This window comes from Papio anubis, chromosome 8, assembly GCF_008728515.1.
Source record: "Papio anubis isolate 15944 chromosome 8, Panubis1.0, whole genome shotgun sequence".
NCBI classification, from domain to species: Eukaryota; Metazoa; Chordata; class Mammalia; order Primates; family Cercopithecidae; genus Papio; species Papio anubis.
The window spans coordinates 25593856-25612307 of NC_044983.1; the positions used below are offsets into that span (position 1 = coordinate 25593856).

General features: G+C 48.8%; 1 protein-coding gene across 2 annotated transcripts in view; it reads left to right on the forward strand.

The window, feature by feature from the left end:
- The window catches only part of EPHX2 (epoxide hydrolase 2), a 57247-nt gene extending 42920 nt beyond the window's left edge, over positions 1-14327 (forward strand). For both annotated transcript variants that reach the window (XM_003902583.3, XM_003902584.3), the window contains 7 exons: positions 6198-6269; positions 8048-8081; positions 9956-10058; positions 10874-10943; positions 13155-13235; positions 13595-13653; positions 13849-14327. In XM_003902583.3, coding sequence (XP_003902632.1) covers positions 6198-6269; positions 8048-8081; positions 9956-10058; positions 10874-10943; positions 13155-13235; positions 13595-13653; positions 13849-13927 — 498 coding nt within the window. In that variant the 3' untranslated portion in view covers positions 13928-14327. The remainder of the gene's footprint in view (positions 1-6197; positions 6270-8047; positions 8082-9955; positions 10059-10873; positions 10944-13154; positions 13236-13594; positions 13654-13848) is intronic.
- Positions 14328-18452: the final 4125 nt, after the last annotated feature.

Sequence of the window (18452 nt, forward strand, 5' to 3'; positions counted from 1 at the left end):
GATTACAGGGATGCACCACCACGCCCAGCTAGTTTTGTATTTTTAGTAGAGACAGGATTTCTCCATGTTGGTCAGGCTGGTCTCGAACTCCCAACCTCAGGTGATTTGCCCGCCTCGGCCTCCCAAAGCGCTGGAATTACAGGCATGAGCCACCATGCCTAGCCGTTACTTTAATTTTTATGCCCTTTATGGAGGAAACCCTTGACAGGGTTATTTTCATTGTCTTAAATTGGCAGTGCTGTGTTAGGTTGTGGTGAAAAGAACCAAGTATGGAGGGGTTTGGAGTCCGATGTTCTCATTTATAATCTGTCTGACCTTCAACGAGGTGCTTAAGGCCCCTGAGCTGAGCGTCTTCCTCTGTGAAATGGGCTGCCCAGCTCAGTGCTGTTATGGACAGAAAGAGCTGGCACCATCAGCATGTGGCAGGCGGCCCCCAGTGCCCTGAGTCTCTGTAGAGCCCCCCAAGTCTTTGCTGTCCACCTCTCTCTCATCTGGCCAGCCACACCGCAGAGTCAAAGGTCCACCGTTTGCTGTCTGCCCAGATTTTGGATGCTTCCAGCCACTGGCGTTTTTGACCTCAGGGACAACCACCCCACTGTTTCTCCTGGCCTGTCTTGGAGAACGCTGGCGCAGACTTCCAGAGGAACTGGAGTCATTTTTGGCAAGGTAGACGGAGCACGAAACAGAATCGCTGGCCCAGCCCGCTGACCAGCAGAGACTTCACCTCCCCTCCTGGATGGTGTCCTTTGGCATTAATTGTAAAGGGCGGGAGGGCTGAGCGGGGGCTTCGTGGACCTGCAGTTTGGCTTCAGCAGCTGCCTCCATTGTCTCACCCACACAACAATAGCCACAATTAAGTGCAGCCTCTCAGCAGACTTGTTCTCTACCTTGGAAAGGACACAAGAGAAGATTAAAGAGGAGAAGCTCTCCCTGTTAGGAGGGCTGAGCACAGGAGGCAATCCTGTGCCCCCTACCGATGTGGGGGCACCTCCCTAGCAAATTAGGTGACTGACAGCGCTGCCCCTACCAGTGCTGAGTGGAAAGTCTAGACAAAACTCCATCTTCTTGGTGGCGCCCTGCATTTCTGGGGGCTCCTCTGACAGCGAGCTGAATACGCACATGGAAAGTAAATTGAGGGGATGAGGGAAGTTCAGGGCACCTTGGATCCTGGGACCCCTCACCCTGTGGTTGGCACACCTGCTGCCTGTTGCTCCTGGGGACAGTGTCTGGCCCCCCTGAGCCCAGGGTAATGAAGACCCTGGTCCCTTTCCCTCCTCACCCTCTCCCCTCAGCCCCCACATCAAGATACTCCCTGGAGATATGCTTTAGTGTAAGCCGGGGGCCAGGAATGGGAGGAAAATAACAGAAGATAACATTTGTCCTCTGCTTACGTGCTTAGCTGAGACCTTCTGACTCTTTTTAATTTACAAAAGGTAAGACCATATCTTTAAATCCTACAGACCAATGACAAATTTCCTGTCTGCTCTAGATAGGGCCTCCCCCTTTTGTGTTCCCACTCCCGGGGCTGCCATAGCAAAGTACCACAAGCTGGGTGAGTTAGAACCACGGAAGTGAATTCTCGACAGTTCTTGAGGCTAGATGTCCAAAATCAGGGTCTTGGCAGGGTTGGTCCCTTCTGGGGGCTCCCGAGAGAGAGTCCGTTTCATGCCTGTCTCCCAGCCCCTGGCAGTTGCTGGCAATTCCTGGTGTTCCTCAGCTTGTAGACGCGTCCCTCCCATCCCTGCCTCCGTCTTCGTGTGGCATCCTCCCTTCTGTGTCTCTGTATGTCTCAGTTTCCCTCTTTCTCTCATAAGGACACAGGTCATTAGATCTAAGGCCCAATCTAAAGCCAAGATGATGTCATCTAAAGAGCCCTAATTAGATATTAATTTAAAATTTTTAAAAATCAGCCAGGTGCAGTGACTCACACCTACAATTCCAGCATTTTGGGAGGCCAAGGTGGGAGGATCACTTGGCCAGGAGTTTGAGACCAGCCTGGGCAACATAGCCAGACCCCATCTCTACAAAAAAATTTTAAAAGTTAGCCAGGCATGGTGGTGCGCACATATAATCCCAGCTCCTCAGCATGCTGAAGCAGGAGGGTCACTTGAGTCCAGGAGTTTGAGGTTGCAGTAAGCTGTGATTGCACTACTGCACTCCAGCCTGGGCAACAGAGCAAGACCCTGTCTCTAAACAAATAATAATAATAATGGAGGTAATGATATTAATTTTATTGGCATGCCTCCTGTGTGTCAGGCGTTGTAAGAAATGGGCATTATCTCATTTAATCCTTACAAAATCCCCATTTTACAGATAAGGAAACCGAGGCTCTAGGGAAAGAAGTTCCCCAGCTCGTAACTATCAGTACTTGGGCTTGAAACCGTGTTTATTGGATTCTAAAGTCCATCCTTTAACTTCTGTGCACAGGAACACAAAAGGAGGAGCCCCTATCCAGGGCAGACAGGAAATTTGTCATTGGTCTGTAGGATTTAAAGATATAGTCTTACCTTTGTAGATTAAAGAGAGTCGGAATTTCTCAGCTAAGTTCATAAGCAGAGGACAAATGTTATCTTCTGTCATCTTCTCTCCTTTCTGGCTCCCAGCTTCATCCTATTATTTCCATTGCTCTGCTGCACTTTTATGTGAGTGAACAGATTTATTTACCTTTTTTCTCTCTGACTTTTTTTAAGAGACAGGGTCTCATTCTGTTGCCCAGGTTGAAGTGCAGTGGCACAGTCGTAGCTCACTGCATTCTTGACTTCCTGGGCTCAATCAGTCCTCCTGCCTCACTCTCCCTAGTAGCTGGGACTACAGGCATGCACCACCATGCCCAGCTGATTTTTGAAATATTTCTTGTAGAGGCAGGGTCTCTATTGTTGCTCAGGCTGGTCTCGAATCCTGGTCTCAAGCAGTCCTCCTGCCTGGACCTCCCAAAGTGCTGGGATTACAGGCTTGTGCCACCCCACCTAGCCTCTCTTTGATTTTCTTTACTGACTTTTTGACATCGTTTGCCCTTTTAAGGGTCATTTGAGGCAAAGCCCTCTCCAGGCTTCCATGGGTTCCTTCAAACACTGAAATGCACCCCTGAGCTCATGAACAGCAGCTGTTTCTGTGATGAGGACTGCTCTCAGTAAATAGGAATGATGACCGACAGCCACATACACAGAGCTGACCTGGGCTTCCATCCATCACTTAAATGTGCTTCTTCCCATGGCTATTTCTCACTGTGCAGAGAAATTCATCATCATGTTGCAGAAGGCCGCTATTGACACCATTATAATTGAATCTTACAAAACAGAGGGAACTGTCATTAACAGGCAGACATGGCTTTCATCAGAAAATCTCCAACCCTAGATCCAGCACCACCAGATGATCAATGTCTCCGTTTCTTCTGTGCTGCCACTGCACAGATCCAGAGCTCTTGTGAGGAGTAATGAGCAGAACAAAAAAGAGTAATGTCTCACCGGGCGTGGTGGCTCACACCTGTAATACCAGCACTTTGGGAGGCCGAGGCAGGCGGATCACTTGAGGTCAGAAGTTCGAGACTAGCTGACCAGCATAGTGAAACCCTGTCTCTACTAAAAATACAAAAAAATTAACTGGGCATGGTAGCGGGCCCCTGTAATCCCAGCTACTTGGGAGGCTGAGGCAAGAGAATCTCTTGAACCCATCTTGGCAGTGAGCTGAGATTGCGCCACTGCACTCCAACCTGGGCAACAGAGCAAGACTCCATCTAAAAAAAATAAAACTAAAAAAAGTAACCTCTCGGCCAGGCGCGGTGGCTCACGCCTGTAATCCCAGCACTTTGGGAGGCCGAGGCGGATGGATCACAAGGTCAGGAGATTGAGACCACAGTGAAACCCCGTCTCTACTAACAATACAAAAGGTCAGGAGATCGAGACCACGGTGAAACCCCGTCTCTACTAAAAATACAAAAAATTTGCCAGGCACGGTGGCGGGCGCCTGTAGTCCCAGCTACTCAGGAGGCTGAGGCAGAAGAATGGCGTGAACCCGAGAGGCGGAGCTTGCAGTGAGCTGAGATCGTGCCACTGCACTCCAGCCTGGTGACAGAGCGAGACTCCGTCCAAAAAAAAAAAAAAAAATGTAACCTCTCGACATGTGCAAGCACTGACGACTGCAGGTCGCTGGATCGAATGCTTCGTGTATGTGGCCTTAGGATCTTCCTCTCCTCTGACTGTATCTCAAGGGTAGCCACAGATGCTGCTGAGAACAGGATGAGTCCCTGCCCCTAAGGGGATCCCAGGAGAGCACACTCAAGGCTCTGCAGGATCCAAGAAAAGTAGAGTTACCCCTTGGTGGTGGGAAAGGTGGAACCTCATGGAGAAGGCAGCGTTTGGGTCTGGTGTCGAAGGCCAAACTGATAGAAGTCCATGCTGTTGGTGAAGGTCACAATGTGTTAAACCAGGGAGGCCAGCAAGTAGGAAGCCTGCTCAGAAAACACCTGCAGACCAGTTCAGCTGGTGTTTGGGTGCATGCAGGTGGGTGGTTAGAAGGAAGGAGAGGACAGTCAGTTGGCATTACCACACTTAACTCAGTTCCCTCCTGTAGCACTAGTCCCTCAGCAGCAGCTGTGTTGCAGAAATTAGTTTAGTTTAGTTTAGTTTTTTGAGATGGAGTTTTGCTCTTTTTGCCCAGGCAGGAGTGCAATGGTGAGATCTTGGCTTACTGTAACCTCTGCCTCCTGGGTTCAAGTGATTCTCCTGCCTCAGCCTCTGAATAGCTGGGATTACAGGCGTGCACCACCATGCCCGGCCAATTTTGTATTTTTGGTAGAGACGGGGTTTTACCATATTGGCCAGGCCAGTCTCGAACTCCTGACCTCAGGTGATCTGCCTGTCTCGGCCTCCCAAAGCGCTGGGATTACAGCATGAACCACTGCGCCCGGCCAAGATTTTTATTATTTCTGAATGGTTGCCCCTAGTGGATCTCTGCCTCCAGGACAGCTGTTTTCTCCTAAAGTGCATCTGGAATAGCTTTCAGGTTCACCGTCTTTCAACTTCTGGAAAAGACAGATTGAATTAACATTGTCCTCTTATGCTCCATGAACCAGGCTACAGGAGAGTAGGATCCATGGATGGAGCTCTCATCACCTTCCAGCCATGCCCCTGTTCTTGGTGTCTGCTTTGCTGAAGTGTTCCTGGAGGGGGTTGGGGTAGGAAGGAGAGGGGAAGCAGGAGAGGAAGACTCCACACCCTGAGTCTCCAGTAGGAATCTCCTCTCTAGCCCTCAGCACACAACATTCAGTGACCTGGACACTTCACTTTAGTCCTCATCCAAGCCCCTCCCCCATCCTCTGGTCCACCGAGAAGGTTCTGAAACGTATTTTGTACATTGGCATCTCTTGGTCCAGTTTGCCAGAGAAGGAGCTCAGTGTCTGTGGAACTGATGAAGCAAGTTCAGGTCAGAGAACTCCCCCCATACACAAACCAGAGACCTGGAAACAGCCAGAGAACTGTGTGTCGACTGGGTAATTCAATGCCATACCGCTCCCAAGAACTGGAAGAACCTGGTCATTTGTCACCAGAAAGGCTACGTGTCCCAGCTCTTTAACAGTGGAAACCTCGCTGTCCTGTTTGTGGAATATAATCCATCGGCAATCTAATGGTCTGTAACAATTAAGACCCAAATCAAAGGAGTTGGTTTTGAAGTTTCTAGAGCAGAAAAAAATTCTTTAAATTTCTTTGTAAAGATGGGGTTTCCCTATGTTTCCCAGGCTGGTCTTAAACTCCTGGCCTCAATATAGCGAAATTTAGATGCCTGGGTGGAAGAGCATTTGGCTTATAGTTTTTGGCTTTTCCGCTTGGTTTCTCAGAATCCTTGGAGCCCCTCTCTTCTTCTTACCACCAGTCAGCCTCCAACCCGTTCCTCTACCAGCCCCTTCCCAATTCCTTTTGAGAGATTATTATAAGTAGTACCTTCTCATTATAGGAATATTGAAAAACACAAAGCAGCATCTATGAATCTGCCTCCCATGGGAAACTACAGTTAGCATCTTGTATTTTATGTTAACCTTTTAAAAAATGTTTTAAGATGAAAATTCAAATGGATGCTATTCTGATGAGACTTGGGCTAGATGGGGCACAAGTAGGGGCTTCTTGCTTTCAGTCAGACGAAGGAGGGGAACAGTTTCCACAATTTCTAGAGGGTCCTTCATTTTGCTTTCTTGATTGTTTTAGGGAGTGGCTGAGGCTGAACTGGAACAGAACCTGAGTCGGACTTTCAAAAGCCTCTTCAGAGCAAGCGATGAGGTGAGGGGTGGGGACGGGGGCAGAAAAACAGGAGGGGGCAGTTGTGAAGGAAGTAGGGTACCTAGTGTGTGGCAGGGACCAGGAGTAGCAATCTGGCCTCCTTTTCTTTCGTTTCTGTAGTCAGGGTAATTGAGGTCCCCACTCTCCTGGTCCGTCCTTAGTGGGAAAATTTATATCCCCACTGACACACAAGGTCAGAGAATGATTATAATAATGATAGCTTAGAAATTATGCTATTACCATTACCATTTTAACATGCATAATTGGTTTACCCAAGTCCAAAATTAATTGCTGTCCCCAACTCTCTTCTTGAAGCAGAGGAGTTTAAAAACCTTTAACTCTGTAACCTGCACCCTCCTGTCTTACGTGTTAGGAGTCATCATCACTATTGTTTTATATACAGTCAATTCCTGCTCCCTGTCCCATATTTTCCACTTTCTTTACTGATCACTTCTTGCATCTCACTCATTTGCATTGAGTTCAGTTTCTTTCTTCCTGAAGCATCCCCTTTAGTAGTTCTCTCAATAAGAGTCTGTTGGTAGTAAATTCAGATTGTGGTGCCTGAAGACATCTTAATTTTAATCTTAAAGAATCATTTATCTGAGTATAGAATTTTAGGGTGTTTTCTTTTAGAAAATTCTGTCTTTGCTTGTGAGTCAGCCTCTGGTCTAACCCCCTGTATGTTAATTGTCTAAGGCAATTAATTATCCTGGACACTGCAGGTCTGATCTGCAGTTTAACCCATCTTTGAAGTATTAATTTCAATAAATAGTTTTTTTTAATTTGTGAAAGTTTTATTTGGTTCTTTTTCAAATCATTCTGATCTCTTTTGATAGAGTCTTGTATTCTTATTTTTCAGTTCCTTTTATGTCTTCAATTATTTGAAGTATATTCATTTCTAATTCTTTTTTTTTTTTTTTCTCTGTCTCTCTCTCCCTCTTGCAAGCTCTATTATTTGATGTTTTTGGAGAGTCATATTTCACTGTTTGCTCCTTTTGCTGCCGTTTGCTGTGGGGCCTTGTTATGTGAGTGTGGGTTTTGTAAATTTGGTTTATAAACTCATCTTCAGCAGTACTTAATCTGTACCTGTCTGCTTCAGTTGGGCTTGAGGAAATGACTCCTTGAGTGGTTAAGGATTTCTTCTGCCAAGCATCCTGGGGGCATTACCAGCCTAGGCTCACTTTGTTGTTGTTGTTGTTGTTGTTCTTGTTTACTTCACACCTTGGGGGTTTCCAGATCATGCAGAGAATGCAAACTCAAATCCAAGCAGTTGGGAAGGCAGGCCTAGAGCTATGAATTCCCAAGGGGGTGTCTTTTGGTTTCCTCTTAGTACCAAGCTGAAACAGATGAATTCCTTTAACATCTTTATCATCATGAGGGGATTTTTTTTCTCATCAATTTTTTCACTGAAGGTATAGCATGTCAGAGACCCCAGATTTACTGGCTTTACCATGGAGGGGCATGGAATATCACATCTCCAACTTCTCATCATAGGCCTAAGATCTCTTTTCTTGTTCCTATTAGTTGATAAACCTAGGTCTTCACATTACCAAGGTCTGCAAGGGCCCTGGGGCAGTCTCAGCCCAGAGCTTTGGTTGTGAACTCCCTCTTTACTTGACTCCTGTGAGGGGGTCCCGGGCTCTCTTGGGAGTTCCATGTGTTTGTTACAGTCTGCATGGTACTTAGAGGTCATTTGTTGTAACAGGGTTTTCAGATGAGCATATTTCTTTTGCATCACCCATGACGTCATTTGTAACTCTTCTGTTTTCTTCCTACAGAGTGTTTTATCCATGCATAAAGTCTGTGAAATGGGTAAGAGACATGCTTGGGAGAGCCACATCGGGAACCAGCTGAATGTTAAATGGATGTTTCTGCCTGTAACTGCTATGGGCAGAAGCCCTGAGCCCTCCAGCTCTGAACTTAAAGTTGCCCAACCAGGGTCTCCTTGGCCTGCATAGGGCTGACTCTAACCCCAGGCCTGAGCACACAGCCTGGAGTTCCTACCCTTTAGGGAGCTGTGGCTTCAAGATCTTAAACAGTAAGAGCTTGGAGGAGTCTTAGAGCTTGTCCAGGGCAAAATCCACCCTCTACTGATAAGGACCCCAGGATTGAGATGTTACCTCTACGGGGGTCACCCGGTGTATGCAGGTGGAGTGGGTGGGTCCCCTGCCCAGGTCTCCTCCATTGCAGTCCACTGGCCCCTCTCCATCCAGGCGCCACGTTTCCAATTCCCCCACATGGAGCCCATCCTTGTGTCCCTCCTGGGTTGGGTATGAATGAAGGGTCAGAGTTGAGATTTGATTGGAGCTCATCCCCGTGGCCCCTAGATCCAGCACTCTTCCCACAAGACCTTATTTTTGCTGCAGCACTGTGGCCTTGACATCATTCACTTGTATTTTTATGAATAATGATGACCACTGTCACTTGTCTGGGCACATGCTGACCATCTGTATAAAACTCTGGACTAACCCCCTTTAGATAAATTATTTATGATCCTCGAAGCTTTCCAAAAAATGCTACTATTTTTAATGTCCAAAGAGGAAAACAGGTCTCAGAGGGCTAAGTAACTTGTCCAAAGTGGCTGAGCTGGGGTTAAACTCCTGTGACCCTGCAGGCCATGCTCTTGTCACTGCTCAAAGAACATCTCCCTTCCCTCCCCCATACCCACATTCCCTTATTCCTTCACATTGTCTGTCACTCATTCATTCACCCATTCATTCATTCCTCAAATGCTGTGAGCACACGCTGGGTATGAGGCCAGGGCTGCATGCTCAGACACCCAGACACACGAAGCAGCGTGGCCACCCTCGGTGAGCCCACTGTCTCATGGGAGGCAGAACAGCTGGGATGCGCGCAGAGGGGCCCTGAGGTACAGTGAGCCTGGGGCACCCGCCTAGTGGGGAGGCTTAGGGTGGTTTCATCACAGGGTGACACCCTGGTCACATACCCCTTTGATATGTCTCACAAAAGCCTGGAATAGCCAGCTGCTCTGCCTCTGGGTCTTCGTGAATCTGAAAATGCCGACTGGCCCTGTTCAGGCACCAGCACTGAGGCTGTGCCCTTTGAAATTGCAGTGGTCCCTGGGCTGCCAAGGGTCATCACAGGCCATCCTCTGGGGGGACTGTGCAGCACCTTGAAGACAAGATAGGGGTCCACAGTGGGATACCATAGAGGGTCTGTGCAGCACATGGGAGGCGACAGGATCCAGCCTCCTGGCCTGGGTTCTCTTCCTGCCTAAGAGGAAAAACAGAGCAAGCCCTTAGGAAAATTCCAAGAATCTCTGGCAATATCTCCGAAGGGTCACAGTTAAGCTGGCTGGGAAAGGTTCAGACGGGGGGAGAGCAGGATCTGGGGGCTGGCAGGGTCTGGGATACAGCTGCTGTGTACCTGAAAAAGCCGGCGACTGTGGTTGGTCCAGGAGCTGTGATAATAGCCAGTGAAGTCGTGGCTAGGTGGGAGGGAACGTCAGCCTGCAGTGTGACTGTGAGATCACAGCTTGGAGCTTTTGAGGAGATGGGCTCACTCTGGCAAAGGATAAGGGAACAAAAGATGGAGGCGCTCACAAGGCCTTGCGCAAGTTCAGATGGTCTGTGAGAGGCAGTGAGGTACCCAGCCTCCGTTAGAGGCCTTAAAACGCAGAACCCTGGCCCGGGGACGGGAAAGTCAACAGGTGGCTTTTTTTGCAGGAGGACTTTTTGTAAGGACCCCAGAAGAGCCCAGCCTCAGCAGGATGGTCACCGAGGAGGAAATCCAGTTCTATGTGCAGCAGTTCAAGAAGTCTGGTTTCAGGTAAAGAGAGCGCAGGGCCCAGACACAGATGAGAGACGATCGACAGATAGTGATCTTCCGCCCTCAGGGTGGAGGGTGAGGCCCAGTTCTCCTCCACCACAGCCCTCATGGGTGCCAGGCCAGCCTCTGCTTGAATGCCTCCAGTGTCAGGAGGCTCACTACTTTTTGGTGTTCAGCCTGCTCTAGTTTGGGACACTCAGCTTGTTCTTCCTTATGCTTGCGGAGCCCCCATAGGGCAGAGGTTTTCAACTACTTTTCAGTCATGGCTCCTCGGAGAATCAGATGGCAACTCTGGGCTCTTCCTTCAGAAAGACATAAAAATCCACATAAACTCAAAAAGTGCATACATTTTGGTGCATTTGCCCTACTTCCCGATGTCATATTAGGAGGGGGCATCTTTGCTCCACCTCCCTGTGTCCCTCTCAAGTGGGCTCCCTGGGGCAGGCGAGTGGCCTCTGGATGGTGAGGCTGCTCAACCAAGGTCCCCAGCATCAGCAACCTCCCCAGCCTCCAAGGCGACACGATGACATTCCCCGGACAGTCCTGTAGGGCCGGCTTCTGTGTGTCCCAGAAGACCACCCAGAGGCTGCCAGTTCACTCAGTGGAGTCCTGTGTCCTTGCACAAGGCCTCGCTGCTAGAGCCTGGCAACTGCGCCCGACAGCACGGCGTGGGTCCTGGGTTCTACTCCCTTGCCCCCGCAGGAGGCTTTGCTCTTCCCAGGATGACTGGCCGTGCAGAGCAGGTTTCTGTTGGTGTGTGTAGCAGAGCCGTCTACTTACCGCCTCCCTCTTTTTACTTTCTGATCTCTCCCCAGAGGTCCTCTAAACTGGTACCGAAACATGGAAAGGAACTGGAAATGGGCCTGCAAAAGCTTGGGGCGGAAGGTGAGTGCCAGGTTCAGTGTGGTCTCCTCTGCACCCCAGAACCCACCCATGGGGCTTCCCATTGGCCTGAGCTGATGTGACCTGGGCCAGAGCTGGTCGTGGACAGACCTGCTGGCTACCTCCTTTCCCTTTGGGGTTTGGGAAGTGACTCCCTTCAGGGATTTCCCGTTAGGATCTTTCTTGCTGGTATTTCCCTTGGGATGGTAGAGGGTGACGTTGGGGATGGAGGTGGGGTGTGTCCAGGTTACTGCAGCATCCATCCGGAATCCCCAGGTCCCCTGGTGGTACCCCAAGCCAGGGCTGCAGATGGCCCAGGGCACCTCCCAGAAGCGACATGGATACTGGAGCTCCCAGCGCTGGAGGAGCATTAGACGCTCTCAGAGATGTGACTTCAGCCTCTGGTTGAGTCACCTTGCACAAGCGAATCTCTGAGTCTCAGTTTCCTCATTTGTCAAGCAGAAGATAGGTTTCCAATCTCTGGGTCTGTAGAAGGAGTAATCGAGGTCCCCAGTTTACATTCAAAATGTTTAAAAATCTAAGGGAAATCAAATTATTCCCCAGTGTGATTGCGCAGGTCGCCAGGCCTTCATCGGCTCACTCAGTAACCCTGGTTACCTTGTTGGTTCACTCTGTAAGTGAACACACTGCTACGTGCCAGGCTTCCTGCGAGACCCTGGGATACCATGGTGTGTAAACAGACCAGGTCTTGACCTCCCGAAGTTGGGTCTTGAGGCACTAGAGTGTATAACATCATGGTTAAGAGCAGCCTAGGAAGCACATGGGCTGAGTCTAATCCCTGTGTGACCCTGGGAAAGGTACTTAACCCCTCTGATCCACTGTTGCTTCTTCTGCAATATGGAAGTGGCAAGAACAGTGGCTCCCTCATAGAGCTGTGTAAGGATGAAATGGGTGAAGGTACATGACCTGTTACAAGCAGTACTGGGAACCTAGTAGCTCCATTAGTGTTCCTTGTCATTGTCATCATATGACTGATGAAAATGACCAAACTGCAGTTGAACAGACAAAATCTCTCAAAGCGTGGAGGAAAATATTGACAAAGGCACTGGGAAGGTGAATCCCAATGGTGCTAAGGTCAGAAACCCTCCTCTTCCACAGTTTCTTTTTTTCTGGAAACAGTCTTGCTCAGTTGCCCAGGCTAGAGTGCAGTGGCGTGATCTCGGCTCACTGCAACCTCTGCCCCTGGGTTCAAGTGATTCTCCTACCTCAGCCTCCCAAGCAGCTGGAATTACAGGAGTGCGCCACCACAACCTGCTAATTTTCTGTGTTTCAGTAGAGACAGGGTTTCACCATGTTGGGCAGGGTGGTCTCAAACTCCTGAGCTCAGGTGATCCACCCACCTCGGCCTTCCAAAGTGCTGGGATGACAGGCCTGAGCCGCTGCGCCCAGCCTCTCTTCCGCAGTTTCCGGTCGGATCTTCCTCTCTCCTCCCCTACTTCCTCCCATCCCGCCCCCCTGCCACCCCCTACCCAGTTCACATTTTAGCTTGGAACATTCTAGAGTTTACAAACCTCATAGAAGCCTCAGGATTCATTTTAGCCACAAATCATTTTTGACCTTCTCCTGGCTCCTGGTTATGGGAGGAGGGAGGGGTGCGGAGAGACGCCCATCAGTCCATGTGTAAATGAAAATAGTGCAAGTTCCTCAACCAGAGATGGGTCAAAGGTGCTTAGAAATTAGGGTAATGGTGGAGCCAGAACAAATAAAAAAACACAGAGGTTTCCTGGCCTTCCTGTGCATGCCTCCCTACGTTCAACTCATTTGCCTGCAGTTAAAAGGGAAGTCATTTTGCTGCTGTTCATGTCACATTGATAACTATCGTGACTGCCCCCATTCTCTCCGGAACCTTGGCCGCCCCTTTTAAGCGTCTGTTTAATTCAGAGAAGAGGAATCTTGATCTTCATTCAAGGGTGTCTTCCCTCTTGGTGCGGTCGATTCAGTTCTCCCAGTTACACGCAGCTCTGCACACGTTCTCACTCACACACGTCTGCACACACAAGACCCATGTTGGCCTCTGCACTGCTGAAGCTGTCATTTTAAAGATCTCCAGTAATAACCACGAGTCTGTTGTGCAAAGTTTGGCAGATACAACGTCAGGACCACAACAGGGCGGTGGGCAGGGGTCTTTCATGGGAGAAGGGAGGGCTTCCCTTGTGGAGTGCCGGCCACTCCTGTTTCCTGTTCTCTCCCCAGATCCTGATTCCGGCCCTGATGGTCACGGCGGAGAAGGACTTCGTGCTCGTTCCTCAGATGTCCAAGCACATGGAGGACTGGGTGAGGGAATGGCCCTGCACAGGGGTCATCGGTGCCCCCCGGGAGAGGGCACGGGCAAGGGTGCTCAGAGGGAAGATGGCAGCGGAGGATACACCTTGTCATGTGGATGGGACCGCGGTTGAAGCACTTCAGTAACATCACTGTCCCCCGCTTGCAAGCAGCAACCGTGACTGTGCCTTCCTTTCCCCTGCATGGATGTGGGGTTTCATTCACTCATTATTCCCTTCCTAAGTCATGCAGGGTTCGGGCAGGGTGGCCTGCGGGGAGCAGAGAGAAGGCGTCCATTGCCCGTTGCTCTAACCTGAGACACACCCATCTGCATTCTTCCATTTACCTTCCTGCATGGGGTTTCCTTTCAGATTCCCCACCTGAAAAGGGGACACATTGAGGACTGTGGGCACTGGACACAGATGGACAAGTAAGGAGGTTGGGGGCACCTGGGGTCAGGGAGAGCAGGGCCCCCTGTTCACCTTCCATAAAAGCTTTCCTGGTTTCATTGTGGTGGCTTTGGCCTGGCTTAGCCACTCATATCACTTACCTCTGCCTTCGAGTTGGGTGGGTAGGCACAGACAAGTGTGAATGGCTTTGTTTTTTTCTTCTCTCTTTCCTCCAGGCCCGCCGAGGTGAATCAGATCCTCATTAAGTGGCTGGAGTCTGATGCCCGGAACCCACCGGTGGTCTCAAAGATGTAGCACGCAGCGTGCATCCACGCTCAGCAGGTGTGCCGTCCTTCCGCCTGCTGGGGCATCATTCTTAGTATACAGAGGTGGCCTTACACACATCTCTCATGGATGGCAGCATTGCTTTGAAGGGGTTTGCAAAAAAAAAGATTTTCATTACATAAAGTGAATCAAATTTGACATTATTTTAGATCCCAGAGAAATCAGGTGTGATTAGTTCTCCAAGCATGAATGCATCGTCCTTTTATCTCTAAGAACCCTTAGTGTCCTGTGGGGGAACAAAATGGGGTGGCGAGGTGGTGATTTCTCTTTAACTGACCAATCCATAGTTTTGCAGAAAAATCAGCCATTCACTGAGAAGAATCTTAGTAGAGATTGGGATGCGTTACTCAATAAAGCTAAGATGACTATGCTGCTGGTCGCTGTTCTTGGAGAGGTGGAGTGACTGTTCAAGGAGAATGCATGGCGTTGGGATGAGCCCTTTCTCTCTGCTTTTGAGCCCTGTTCTGGGCTCCGAGGTGCTGCATGATCTAGGCCTTGCTGGCCAGGAGACACTTCTACGGGGGTGGCAGTGTCTCTTGTGCTCTGTCCCCTAAAGCAGCCACTGGCCACAGGTAGCCACCTGCCTTTCTCCCAGCTTCCCTAGCAGATTTTGCTCAGGCACAAATGCGCACCTTGAGCATGCGAAATGTGCTAGTGAGGCTGAGGAAGCGAATTTTAAATTCCATTGAATTTTAATCAGTTTAAAGTTAAATAGCAGCAGCTGTCATGAGGCTCAGGCAGATCCAGCCCATCTTCCCCTCTGCCCTCTCCTCCCTCCTGTCACATCCAGTTAGGTGCCTGTCTCACTGATGTGTTTCCTGCAGTGGTCTCTCCCCTGCCCTGCTTCTGGCCCCAGAGTCCTGGAGCAGCAGCCTCTTCACGGGTCTTGCCGCCCACGTGGTTGGATCCTGAACCTTGCAGGGCCTCCCCCACTGCCCCTGCCCACCCCAAGCCTGGCCCCATCACCTTCCAATTCCTAACTGCCCTCCAGCAGCACACTCACAAGTACTGGTCCTCCTTAACCCTCTGCCCGACTTACTCATTCTTTGCCTGGAATGTTCCTCCTGCTACCTCCTCCAAGCCCATAAGCTGGGTCCCGAGCCCTTTCTCCCTGCCCGCCTTGCATGGTTATCGGGCTCACAGATGCACACACAATGGCCTCGCTGCACTTGCGAGGGGAAGCTTGCTGAAGAAGCGGCCCCTCCAAGCTGAGTTCGGCATGCTGACGGGCACGAGTTGGCCAGGCCACAAGGGCCTGAGTGTCTGTGTATGGGGAGAAAGCCAGGGGAGGTTTGAAATGGAGACTGCTGGCGTTTCTTCACTGCCCTAGTGCACCTGGAGTCTTCCATGCACCACCTCTGATCCTTCCAGAGAGTCCTTCCCATTTAACAGAAAGGGAAACTGAGGTTCAGATAACTTGCCCAGGACTACTTGGCTACATGGAGGCAGAGCCTGGATTCAGAAGCAGGCTCTCTGGCTCCTAAGGCTGAGCTTTCTTTATGAAAAAAAAGTTATCCTCTCTAAATCTGGAGGCAGACCACCTAGGTTAGGTCTCTGGTCTGCTGCATACTCACTGTGTGACCTTGAAAAAGGAGGTCTGTGCCCCAGTTCCCTCATCTATAAAAAAGGGGATGTTAATAGGACCTAATTCATGGGTGGTTGTATCGAGTATGTTAATATACACAGAGTTCTAGAACAGTGCTTGGCATGGAGGAAGTGCTATAGAAGTATCAGCTGTAAGATTTCCAGCTTGTCTTAGGACAAGACCTATAAGGGCTTTCCATTTCGAGCCACGCCACCACCATCTCAGTCTTTTGCATCTGAGAATTTAAAGGCAAGCATGGGGCCTGGGGGAAAGGCTTACACCAGATCACATGATTTTCCTTACTGGGTGTATTCAAGCTCATTTGTAAGGGAGCAGTTAGGGGAAAGGAAATAATCAAAACCTAAGAGTGTCCTTTACTAGAAGGAGCACGAACAGCAAACCTGTCTTCCCAAAAGTCTCGCTTTTAATGTTCTATCCAGTCATCTCCATCAGCCATCAGAAAGGCCTCAGAAATTCTGCTCCTTTAGCAGATAAGAGTTGAATAACTCCAGTTCATAGCATTGTCACAAAAATATAACTAGTTATACCAGATTGAGGGCTGTATCAGTCTGTTCTCCCATTGCCATAACAAACTACCAGAGACTGGCTACTTTATAAAGAAAGAAGATTTAATTGGCTCACGGTTCTGCAGGCTTTACAGAAAGCATGGCTGGGGAGGCTCCAGGAAACACAATCATGGCAGACGGTGAAGGGGAAGCAGGCACATCCTACGTGTCTAGAACAGGAGGAAGAGAGAGAAGGGGAAGGTGCTACACACTTTTATAAACAGCCAGATCTCGTGGGAACTCACCATCATGAGAACAGCAAGGGGGAAATCCGCCCCCACCATCCAGTCACCGCCCACCAGGCCCCTCTTCCAACATCGTGGATTACAATTTGGGTGGGGACACAAATCCAAACCATATCAAGGGCCATAAAGGACACTGGACTGGAAGAGGAGGTCTTTAGGTTTTTCAAGAAGATTCTGGAATGTCCAGGGCTATGTTTCCTGGTCTGCTTTGAGGACCTTTGGGCCACACATCACGTGCTGCAGTGGTGGTATCGGGGCATTCCCTGGAACAAGCAGGGATGATTTTCAGATGCCATTTTAAGTACAAATGGCAAGGAGTGTGTTCAAAATGATTTAATTATAAAATGCTATATTTTGGGATTGAATTTAAATTTTTAATTAACATACTAGTTGCACATATTCATGGAGTACATAGTGATGTTTTGATACACATAATATGTAGCAATCAGATCAGGGTAATTACACCTGTCATCTCAAACGTTTATCATCTTTGTGTTGAGGACATTTAATAACCTCCTTCTGGCTATTTGAAACGATGTATCATTGTTGACTCTAGTCATTGCTCAGTACTACACAACGCTAGGATTTACTCCTCCCACCGAGCTGGAATTTGACATTCCTTAACAAATCCCTCCCTATCCCCCACCTCTTCCCCCAGCCCTTCCCAGCCTCCTGTCCTCTGCTCCACTTTTTACTTCTAGGAAATGAACTTTTTTTTAGCTTCTGCATATGAGTGAGAACATGTGGTGTTTCACTTTCTGTTCCTGGCTTATTTCACTTAACAGAATGCTCTCCATTTCCATCCATGTTGCCGCGAGAGACAAGATTTCATTCTTTTTTTGTGGCTGAATAGTAAAAAACATGTTATTTTTATGTCATGATTACAAAGGGAATAGATTACAAGTATATTCACCTCTGCTAAAAGAAATCGGCGCTTTAAAAAGAGGTCCAACAGTCTTCATATTCTCTCTCACACCCTCCATCAGTGGGTTGTGCTGCTCCCAGGAGGCTGAGATCACTCATATAGTCTGTCAAGGAAGGACCACTTAGTGGCTGTCAATTAGCAACATCTAAGGTTTCCAGGAGACCCGTTTTCTAAAAAGTGAGTCTATTAGACTAGGCAGGACAAAAAGCTATTTCCGTCTCTCTTGGGGTGTAGGGAATCCATGGTTTTAGGCCTCGACATGACTGTCCACCAGTTTCCATATCGTTCACAGCCACATTACCATCAACACAAATTAAAAGCAAACAATGGTTAAAATATCTAGGTCAGAGGCTCAAAGGGTTTTTTCCAACAGGAATTGGGTGACAAATACTATGCCTCACTGTTCAGAGGAATCCATCTGGCCACAAATGATAAAATACTTTCTTGCCTGAGAAATTGTGGAGTATCAACTCCTGCACCCAAATGTGTAACTGTCTGTCTCCCTGTTAGACTGTGAGGGCCCTGAGATCGGAGGCTGCCTGTCTTAAGTAATTCGTCTTTGAACCCAACTCAGCACTGGCCTGGCATATTGAAAATGCTCATTAGATGTTTGCTGAATAAATTGGAGAGTAAATGCATAAATGGATGAATGGACAAATGCATTAGTTTCAAGTTAAAATAATTAAAATTTGGTCAGCCATGGTGGCTCACACCTGTAATCCCAGCACTTTGGGAGGCCGAGGTGGGCAGATCACCTGAGGTCAGGGGTTTGAGACTAGCCCAGCTAATATGGCAAAACCCCATCTCTACTAAAAATACAAAAATTAGGTAGGTGTGGTGGTGGGCTCCTGTAATCCCTGCTACTCGGGAGGCTGAGGCAGGAGAATCACTTGAACCCAGAGGCAGAAGTTGCAGTGAACCAAGATCATGCCATTGCACTCCAGCCTGGGTGACAAGAGGGAAATTCCATCTCTATAAATAGCCTGATATCCTCAAGGTTCATTCATGTTGTCACATGTGCATGTGTGGGAATTTTCTTTCTTTTTAAGGCCAAATAATATTACATTGTATGTATAGACCACATTGTGTTTATCTACTCATTGGCAGGAGAAGGTCCAATAGCCCATGCTCTAAGGCCCTTCCAATGTGACTTGGGCTTATGTCAGAGTTTCAA